The sequence below is a fragment of the Sipha flava genome, unplaced genomic scaffold, assembly GCF_003268045.1.
Source record: "Sipha flava isolate LNK unplaced genomic scaffold, YSA_version1 237_pilon_pilon, whole genome shotgun sequence".
NCBI classification, from domain to species: domain Eukaryota; kingdom Metazoa; phylum Arthropoda; class Insecta; order Hemiptera; family Aphididae; genus Sipha; species Sipha flava.
Window position 1 is genome coordinate 524,062 of NW_020272879.1, and position 11,319 is coordinate 535,380.

Consider the following 11,319-nt stretch of genomic DNA (forward strand, 5'->3'; position numbering starts at 1 on the left):
TATGACTAGTATATTGTTGGTGGTTGATTGAGGGTCAGGTCCCAGCGATATTTCAGTTTGTTACGCGTCATACTTCGAAATTAATTTTCGGGTATTATAAAAAATTACGATTTATTTTTAACTCCGATCGTGATGTGAAGGTAACATATTTTTAATCATTTTAAAGCAGGGCTTGAAACCGGTCCCGGAAAAATGGGTTCCAGGTTTAGAGAACCCGGAAATTTTTTCGAAACTAGTCTTCATGGTTTTTAGAAATAGTGGTAATCAATTCCCGGTTACCTAAATAACTATAACAAATGGGATTACCTACCGGTTATCTGTTTGGAAACGATTTTAAATCATAAAGCTTACCGGTAACTTCTTTTAAACCGGGTTTTCGTTTTTTTTTCAACAGTCGATTTTCTTTTATTAAACTTGAATCTTAAGTACTCTTAACAAACCATTTATGCATGTTGTTGTGCTATTACTATAGGTAAGAAAATGCATAAAACAAAAGAAAATACTACATCAGTTTTTTTTCTACGTTTCGGTAAATTACCTACTGAGAAATTGAAAAATGACCTTACTAAAGAACCTTTAAGGTCCAATTTCTTATTCCTAAAAATGTGAGTTACGCAAATATTTTGCATACGAAAACCAAGTCCAAAATATGTTGACGGGAAAAAAAATAATATAAAATTCAAATAACAGCGTATTATTTTCAAGAAATAAACAAATATTCTAGTTTGGACCTTTATTACATTCTTTTTTTTTCAATAGTTGCCTATTTGTTACATCGTACAATAATAATACAAAAAGTGTTAATGTAATATATGTATTATCATTATTTATAAACCAATTATTATGCAGGGCTGGATTAAGGCCCAATGCCGCCATGGAGCACACATTTTTTGCCGCTCCTCCACCCCCCACCACAAAAAAACCATAAAAACATTAAGTAATTATAGTAAAGTATTTGTTTATTTATTTATTATTTAAGTATCTATATCAAAATATTTTACAATTCATATTCATGTGTAATAGTTAAAATAAAATAATTCTGAATTTAAATAGGAAATCTATCTATCTTTTTTCTGGATTTTATTGTGACAAATTGCCGGTATTTGATGACCACTTCTCTATATTGAAACACAAGAACCGGGAAGCAGTTACCAGTCAAAAAAGTTGTCATGGTAACCAGTTACTGGGAAAAATCGGTTACCGGTCGGGAACCACTGATTTAAAGCCTTGTCCACACCTATGTAACATTATTATACAACAGTATTTTGTAACAAAGATGTATAAAATGTTATGTAGGATGTGTTATATAACATTCTTATCAATTTTTTTTATTTATTTATAAGTTCAACGTTCAGTTTTGGGATTAATAATTTCTGAATTATTTCTTATAAAAATTGATCTTACTATATCTTATCTTATTTAAATTTATTTATCGGGAAAATTATATAATTTAAAATTTTTCGGTAAGTATAGAATTTTATTATACATGAGTATCGATGCGAACGCTGAGTTGTGTGATATTACGTTTAAATATTCTTATTATTTAAGTATTCTCTACGATTAATTAAAAATATTAAGCATCATGAAGTGGACAAACGCTAATGTTGGTCAGTTAATTGAACTTTATCGCGAACATGAAGTTTTATGGAATACTACATTAATAGATTTTAAAAATCGAAATAAAAAGCACGATGCTTGGACTACAATTGCAAAATATTTTCAAACCGACAAAGATATGGTTGAAAAGAAAATGAGAAGTCTTATTGGTCAATTACAAAGAGAGTAAAAAAAGTCAACATCGGGAGTAGGAACTAATGAAGTACATGAATCTAAATGGTTTGCATTTAATAGCTTAACATTTTTAAAAGACAAACACAAATCACGCCTTCCACAGGAAGCTGAAATCAAAGTAAGTCTTTGAGTACTCATAATAAGAGCTATAGCTATATGTATACTTATATTAAATATATATATAATCTGTATCACCAATAAAATGTATACTTCATAATTTATGTTTGCCACATATTTATTACGTATTTAATTTATAATTGTATATTATATATTATTCGTAATAGAAAACAATATGATTTTTATTTTTTAATAATTTAAATACAAGTTTTTTTGCATTAATTATGAACATTAAGATTGATACAAACTGATATTTTCCTAATCAATTATTATTAAATATTATAGAATTAAATAGTTAAACATTCAAACAATATAAAACATTTGATTAACAATATTTTAACTGTCACAGAACTTCTCTTTGTGATGAAATGAAAAAAATCTGTGAACTTGTCTCTTATTATTGTTGCTTCTATCGATGATCTTACATTATTTCGACTGTGTAATAATGATTGAACATTTTATTGTTCTCTTCTTCAAGATCCTTCAATAACTGTACCGAAATCTAAATCCTCCTGGTAGATTATAATTTTGCTACGATAAACTATGACGCAAACAGTCATACTGATTTACACATGCTAATACTACTTTTTAAACTTTTTTCGACTGCAATTAAAGAGGTTTACGAAGAACACAGAAATTGATACCAAAAATTATTATTCCAAAAACATTTTTGATAACTCTTCTTGCCAGACTTAAGTCGTAGTTAAAAATACTTATTTTTTATACTTTCTCTTGATATCCATTGTATGGTATTAATATATTTAAAGATAACGAAAAAGCATAGTCAGAAATAAAAACATGAGGACAAAGTTTTTCTTTTCCTAATAATGTACACATATCTGTCAAGGATAATAATGATTCTTTAAATAATTTGTAAAAAACAGTGTTATTAAAAACATTTCCATCAGATATACGGTCTTGACATCCAATATTTACATATATAAATGTAAAGTTTGTATCTTCAATTTATCTATCACACTATACTAAAAGTTCCTTTATTATTAAAGTATTCACTGCCACTAGAATTAATTACTTCAATTACAATATGTTTACCGTCCATGGCAGCTGTGCTTAAAGGGAAATTCCAAAACTTTTAGTAATCACTGGAAATTTTTTTCCACTTAATTTCACTGAAAGATGTCTAAAAAATTATTAGTAAAATGTTTTAAAAATTACGAATCCAAAATTTAGATATGCAAACAAAATATAAAAATATATACTCGTATATGTTTTGAAAAAAAAACCATTAAATAATTAACAAATAAATTATAAATATGCTGAATCTAATATTTTCAATAAACTTATAATAACAACTAGGGCTCGGATTTCAATGCCTTTGCATCTTTTTTTTTGGGATGTCTTACGCGATGCTTTCCAAGCTACAAATTTGTTTCAGGTACTCCGTGTTCTATCCACAAACATTTTTTGGGACATTTTTTGCATTTTTAGCGGATTTTATACTTTTTAGATCATTTTTTGAAGTTTTTAATGCATTTTTTTATATTTTATAACATTTTTAACCTATTTCTCGTATTATGACTAACATCAGTTGATGTTGAAAGATCATTTTCAGTATATAAAAACTTAGACAACCGTCGAACATTCAAATTCCAAAACTTAAAAGAAATACTAATCGTACAATGCAATTCAAATATGTAATTTAATTTTTAATTCAATTTTTGATTTTAGTTTTTATTTTATTTTTTGTAGTGTAATATAAATAAAATTTCATTTTTTACTAATTTTTTAATAATAATTTGAATTTATTTAATAAATGATGCATTTTTTTGATATTTTTATGGCATTTAAATCCGAGCCCTAATAATAATATTTTAATAAACTTGTGTTTTCAATTATTTTTGACGAATCCGCAAATATTTCTATACATATAACCCAAAAGTATAAACTTTGTATTATTTTAGTTATACGAGTATAATATATTATTATTGAAATATATATGTTCTTATTTTGTTAGACACAAACTATAGACCCAAGTGATTCTATGGTTGAAATAAATTTGACACATCAGCTTGATCAAATACAAAAAGATTCAAATATATCATTAGAAATTCAATCGAATATTGATTTCGATGGTCCAAAAGAATTATTTAAATGTCCACAGAAAACTCCTAACCATAAAACAAAAAGCTTTAAGACAGATAGTACGTTTATGTCTGATGAGACATACCATGTGATAAAAAGCTTATATCAATAAAATGAAAACAAAGATAAATTTGACATTTTTGGACAACACGTAGCATGTAAAATAAGAAAGCTCTCTACATCATACGCAAAAAGTACGATTCAGTATCATATAAATAATATAATATTCCAAGCGGAATTAGGACAATATGATCAGCCTCCACAAACTCAGTTCAAAACATATCAAACACCATATTTTGACTATCAACCAAGTTCGTCTCTATTAGTTTCTGAAAGTAGTAGCAGTAGGCCTTCAACACCTATAACTTTTATTTTACAACAACCATGGGAAGATTATGAAACCAAAGATGAAGCATAAGATTAAATGTACGAGTAGTACTTATGTAAAATAATAATTTTAGTATTTTATATTATTATTGTACATGGATGTTGTTATATTTTATATTTTACAGTAAGCATGAATAATTTATTAATTGGTATTATAATAAATTTGAAAATTGGATATTTTATTTATATAATAACTTATAATATTAATATTACTGAAAAAAAACTTACTTTTATATATTCTTATAAACTTTCTTCTAGTGCGTCGCAAACTTCTGGTACTATATTGAAAATGGTTTGTTTTGATACTTTAAATAGGTGCATGAGACTACGAAAAGAGTATAACACCTTTAAGTTATAGCTAGTCGGGTTTTCACTGGTATTGATTTACTAGCACACGCAGATGACATAGTGGTCATTGGGAAATCATGAGAGAGTATTCAAAATACTATTGATGAATTGATAAAGGTAGGGAAAGAATATTAGCTTAACAATTAACTGTAGAAAAACTAAGTACATGATGGTAAAGCGAGAAGGAGGTGATTATAATAACCTCCACGTGGGAAATAACACCTCTGATCAAGTACGAGAATTCAGATATCTAGGTACTACACTAAATAGTTAAAACAGCATGCACGGAGAGATCAACATCAGATTAGATGCTGCTAACCGATGCCTTTATGCACTGAAAGACCTTTAAGTCCAAGCTGTTATCAACGAAAACAAAAGAACACCTTTCATTCTATTCACCCTGTATTGATATATGAATGTGCCACGAAGGCAACGATGAGAAGTGATGATTAAAAATTAGGTCTTTTTGAGGGGAAAGTCCTTAGAAAAATTGATGGACCCATAATACCGAACAATACCGAACTGAAATGGGAAATAAGAATTAACCCTCAAATATACCAGATCTAACAAAAAAGAAAATATAGACCCATGCACAGAGCCAAATTTAGGGGGGGGGGGGCACTGGCTACAACTGCCCCAAGCACCCATTTTTTGGGGGCGCCAAAATTTTGTGGTCGGAAATTTGCTCACTTGTGAATTATTGAACTTTTAAAATTATTTTGAAATTATTATTTTTTTGTTTTTAATAACAATATCCATAAATTAATGTTAATGTATTATGCTATTTGGAATCAAACAACTATGAACTAATGTATTTATAGCAATATAACTATCAGCGATCCAGAATATTATTAATATTTTTTCTTGTGATAATGCCAATAAACATAAGTTTTTTATAATAATACGACGTATTAGTTTATCGCGTTTGGCATGCGGTGGCATGCATATAACACAAAAATAGCATTGATTTTAGAATATCTAAAAGATTCATGAGGATCTATCTCCTATATTTTCCGTGGGTAGGCCCCTTAGAGGGGCGCAAAATGTCTAAATGTGGCACTGCCCATGCATCAGAAGTACGAGGATAGATTGGGTAGGCCAGGTATGGTGTGTGATATAATGGAAGTATGTTAAAAGAAGCATCTACATAAATGGTGAAGGAAATAAGACCAAGGTGTAGACGGTGGAAAATATGGAAGGACAGCGTCAAGAAATTAGGTATTAGAAGCAATTGGAGTAGATTGGGAACAGGCATATGATAGAGAGCGATGGAAGGAAGCAAGGCCATATATAGAAATTTTTTTCAGAAGAGGTTCAAAACTATTGTAATTTTATTGAATTTAAATTTTAACTTTTGATAATTGGTTAAAAATAAGACATAAAAAGATTTAATCTTCTTTTATTAAAATTAATACCATATTTTCATATGATATTATGATATAAAACTAAAAGCAGTCAATGGTTAATTGGAGCTTAAATAATTTTTGACTGAAAATATTTATGTTCGTATTAAAAATAAATAATTATTTTAAAAATTCGTAAAATATTGAAGAAATTTCGGGGGGGGGGCAGACACCCTGCACCACCCAGATACGGCTTTGGAAGGAAGTAGTGTTGGCGGCGAAGAGTCTAAATGACTCGTAAAGCCTAAAAAAAAAAAAAGTTACAAGTTAAATTTTGTATATTTTGTTATATAGTATGTACGTCTACACCAAATTGAAATATTCAATCAATAGCTGACAATGTCCTCCGTCATCTGTAACACACGAATAGGACAAAGTGCAATTGCCCAGGCCGTAGCTGGAGGAGGTCTATGGGGTCCCTCCGAAATTTCTTCAATATTTTACAAATCATTTATCCTTAGATCATATACGTTGTGTCGGTTACCAAATTATAGTCCCGATCAACCGCAATCGGTTATTGTATTTGCAAAAAAATGAATAAAGCATCTTATTGTTTCATTTTTAAATTTACAAAACATCTTAGACCCCCATCCCCGAAAAAAAATCTAAATACGGTCATGTGCAAGGCATGCATCTACTGTAGCATTTCTTAATCAAGTAGGTACCTTAATTACTAATTTATTCAATGTTCTCGATTCGCAGCAGCCGGCCACGTACCATAAAAGTTATCTTATCATCTCTTCCTCCGCCCAGCCATAGAACATATGTATTGATAGTGATTATCATTTCACGTTCGGTTCGGTTATCTGCGCCTGCGGCTTCAATCACGAAAACTTAGTGAACCCGAGCGTTCGTGTTCAACCGATTACAATATTGTCGAAAACAATCGTTCATCAGTAATGCGTGCAACATGTTAGTAGTGTTACCGATTTTTTTAGCTTAGCCAACGTCATATACTCGTAACACTTACTTCGATTACTAGAAAAAACGCGAAGCGAAAATCATGGTGAGTAACGTTCACAGTTCGAACACGGATAACACTATATACTACGTTCAGGGCCATATTTAGGAATTTGACGTCAGGGGGCAACAATAAAAAACGCCTCATTATACCAAATACATATTTCTGCGGGTCGAAAAAGATCTTTCTATAGAACAATTCGTTGTTGGTGTACACAAAAACATTCTAAGTGCAATGTCAAAATAAGGATAGATTATTTGTAAATCTTTGAATCTATCAACAGTACTCGATCGTTACCGAGTATGTGTGTGTGTCATGACGTCGTGATTGGCGATATATATATTTTTTTGAGATACACTTATTATTTTGTAAAGAAGTTTCATTTCAAAAATATTAGATCATTAAATATTGAAAATATAAAAAAATTAGCCTCTCATATTGAGACGCCCGGGGCAACAGCACCCATAGCTCCCCCCTAAATATGGCCTCAACTATGTTATACTTGTCTGAAAATATATGTAAATTAATGCCCTGCTCGGTTTCACTTGCAGAGAGGTGTATTCAAGTTTATTGTGTTAATCCTAACATTTGTAGTCTGTCCAAAACATGTCGTTTCGAACACCAAGGATCAAGCTCATGAAAAGGTAACAGTTCATCATAATACTACACACGGCATTAATGGTAAATTTTTTATCGTACATTGAATTTTGATATTTTTATTACTTAGTTGCAAGCGCAACAACAGCACTTTAGAGGTGAAGAACACAATCCAGACTATGATCATGAAGCATTTCTCGGTCAAGAAGCAGAAGAATTTGATAATTTGACACCAGAAGAAAGTCAAAAAAGACTTGGGTAATGATGTTCAAACTTTTTTTTCAGCTATAAAAGGTGGTCTCCTAACATTATATTTTTCTTTGTAGTGCAATAGTTGATAAGATTGACAAAAATAATGATGGATATATAACACAAGAGGAATTAAAAGAATGGATTAAATTCACACAGAATCGTTACATAATGAATGATGTACATATCCAGTGGGACACCCATAAGCTTCCAAATGATGGTAAATTGTCATGGACAGTATATAGAAAAAATATTTATGGATTTATGACTGGTAAGAACTGTATAATTATATTGGTTTTTAGATTTTTACTAAAAAAGTTTTTTTTTTTTTTGTTAGATGAAGAAGCAGATGATGCACAAAAATCTGATGATTCTTACACATATGCTAAAATGATATTAAGAGATAAGAGAAGATGGTCAGTCGCTGACATTGATGGTGATGGGCTATTGTCTAAAGAAGAATTTGTCTCATTTTTACATCCCGAAGAAAGTGTTCACATGAAAGATATTGTTGTACATGAAACAATGGATGATATGGATAAGGATAAAGACAACAAAATATCTATGGATGAATATATTGGTAAGTTATATTTATATTGGTTGCTTTTAAATTTGAATTAGAATTATATTGTTTATCTCCACTAGCCGATTTATTTCCTGGTGTTGAGCCAAATGAAGAACCTGTTTTCATTATAAGTGAAAAAGAACAGTTTAAAACTTATAGAGATAAAGATGGAGATGGATTTTTGGATGTCTTTGAGGTTAGAAGAAGTTAATTTTATTTTATTCTTGTAATTTAAACAGTATAATATTATTTGTTTGAATTATAGGTTAAAGATTGGATATTACCTGAAAATTTTGATCATGCTGAAGCAGAAAGTAGACATCTTATTTATGAATCAGATTCTGATGCTGATGGAAAACTAACAAAAGAAGAAATACTTGCAAAGTATGATCTTTTTGTGGGGTCTCAAGTCACTGATTTTGGTGAGGCTATAATGAAACATGATGAATTATAAACAATAATAAATTTAAAAGATATTATGAATATTACTAACAATTTAATATTTGTGAATAATGAATCACTTTACATTTTATAATGGACCTAGTAATTGTATAACATCAATTTGTGTTTATATTTTATAAGTGACTTATTATATTTAAAATAAAGATCTGACTGAATGAATTTGCCAAAAATGTTTTTCGTATGTCTAATATTGTATTTTTATATTATTTATATAAATTTAATTTATCTATTAAATATTATTAAAAAAATTTTTACATTCATTTTTAATATTAGATTATATGAAAAGTATTGTCTATTTTTAAACAATTACATGTACTTATAGTTTTTTTTACTAACTAATTTAAAATTTAAATGTGTTATCAAATTTAAAAAATGTATTTATTCTTATAAACATCATATTTTCTTAATTACCTGTAATTTATAATAGGCTGATTTAACCATTATGTGTGCATATGTCAAAACACTTACACTTTATAAAACTAATCATTTTAATACTGTAATTTTAAAGTTGAATAGATTGTCAACTGAACACTTTACAATGTGAAATGTTATTTATTTTTATAATATTTAGTTATAAGTATTACATAAGTACTGGTATTTAATAATTTATCTGATTTTTATTATTGTTATATACAAATCTTAAAATAAATATAAGTATATGTTTACATATTGCAACACAATCTTAGCCTCTGTGGTTATATTCAGTGTAATGAGTACTAAATTAATTTGTTTATTCGACCATATTATTGATTTGTTTTATTTATTTCAAGTTTGAGAACTAAAATTTGGTGTTAACATTTTTCTTGTGACATTTATTAACTGTTTTTAGGTCCACAAAATGTTGGCTTTCTGAAGTATTTATTATTTTGTTGCTTTATTATACAGTTTTTGACTTGTTGAAGTTAACAATGATTGATATAAATATAAATATTTAATTTGTTTGCTCAGAATGGTACCATAAAATTAATTTTTTCAATAATATTGTTAAAAAATTTAATCTAATTATATGTATTCATGACCGTTTAATATTTTTGAATGTACAACATGACATAATTTAGAATTACATATGAAATGTAATTTAATAAAATGTATTACAAATCGAGTTCGCACTCATAAGCTCCATCACACATGTTCAGTGAGGACACACATGTTCAATAAGGTCCATTATAAATTGTACTTATATTTTTGATTAAAAACAATGAATTATAATTGATTATTCATGGTATGTCATGTGTTTAAAGTTATTTAATTAATGACCCATGAAAATGTGTATTATATTTAAAAAAATGGTTGAAAATCGCTACTCAACCAAATTTGTAAGCATTCATTGATGTAAATTTAGTACCTTTTAAGAAACCAAGACGATAAAATGATAAAACATCAAAAAGCTAGTTGGAATTATACATGAACAATTCTTTACACCGATCAGATGGTTGAAATGCTTAAGAAATAATAAGTGCAATGTACTAACATGTACTAATTATCTCGGAAAAGATTCAAATGCGTTCCACCTTATTCACTATAGAATAACTTAACTGTTTAAGATACGTTTTCAAGACGCGCATGTCGTCAATATCTGTTAATACGTAAATAACTGTTTTGTAGTACGCAACCGATCGCTACAGGTTAGGCGACTGAACTTTGGGTCACCACGACCGACGGCACTACTGCTCCAAGAGCAGTACGTACGCAATATGTGATAATGATCTATGTACAAGAGCGGATTAAGGAGGCTCAAGCCGGGGCCCAAACAATTTCAAGCCGATACACATCTTTTATGATACTAAAATTAGTAGTTTTTTAGACATTAATTTAATATACCTATTAATTTTATAATGCAATTGACAATTTGTGAAATAGTTACAAAATGTATTGTTCTGCGAGCGTAACGAGCGGCTTTGTACTTTGTAAAACATGTTTCGTCAAAAAAGCACATATAAAATTTCAGCCTTGGAGCCCCATAGGTGCTTAATCCGACCTTGCCTATGTGCGATTGTATAAACTATTTTAAACATTTAATTATTTAAAATGGCATAAAATTAGTTTTTTCTCCTACGAACGATGAAATTTTTGTACAAAAAATAGAAAATAATTCTATTTTGTACGATTTGTCCGATGCTAATTACTAGGGAGCGGATGTCTAACTAAAAAGAAGAATGTATGCCAATGCCAAAAGAAAATGATTGGAAAACCATATCTAATAAGTTTAGGGAAGTATGGAAAATTCTCAATTGCATTGGTGCATTGGATGGCAAACATGTTATCATTGAAGCTCCACCAAATAGTGGTTCACTTTATTTTAATTACAAGAAAACATTTTAAATGGTTTTAATGGC

General features: G+C 29.0%; 2 protein-coding genes across 2 annotated transcripts; both read left to right on the plus strand.

Annotated features, from left to right (window-relative positions):
- The first annotated feature begins 1,426 nt into the window (after nt 1–1,426).
- LOC112683876 lies at nt 1,427–6,893 on the plus strand. The gene is made up of 5 exons (XM_025555065.1): nt 1,427–1,782; nt 1,852–1,909; nt 3,884–4,070; nt 4,131–4,437; nt 6,852–6,893. The coding sequence occupies exons 1-4, from the start codon at nt 1,583–1,585 to the stop codon at nt 4,427–4,429; spliced, it is 744 nt and encodes a 247-aa protein (XP_025410850.1). The 5' UTR covers nt 1,427–1,582; the 3' UTR covers nt 4,430–4,437; nt 6,852–6,893.
- Nucleotides 6,894–6,967: 74 nt separating this feature from the next.
- Nucleotides 6,968–9,157, plus strand: LOC112683950 (calumenin). The gene is made up of 7 exons (XM_025555212.1): nt 6,968–7,155; nt 7,662–7,754; nt 7,838–7,965; nt 8,034–8,227; nt 8,294–8,536; nt 8,602–8,717; nt 8,787–9,157. The coding sequence occupies exons 1-7, from the start codon at nt 7,153–7,155 to the stop codon at nt 8,973–8,975; spliced, it is 966 nt and encodes a 321-aa protein (XP_025410997.1). The 5' UTR covers nt 6,968–7,152; the 3' UTR covers nt 8,976–9,157.
- Nucleotides 9,158–11,319: the final 2,162 nt, after the last annotated feature.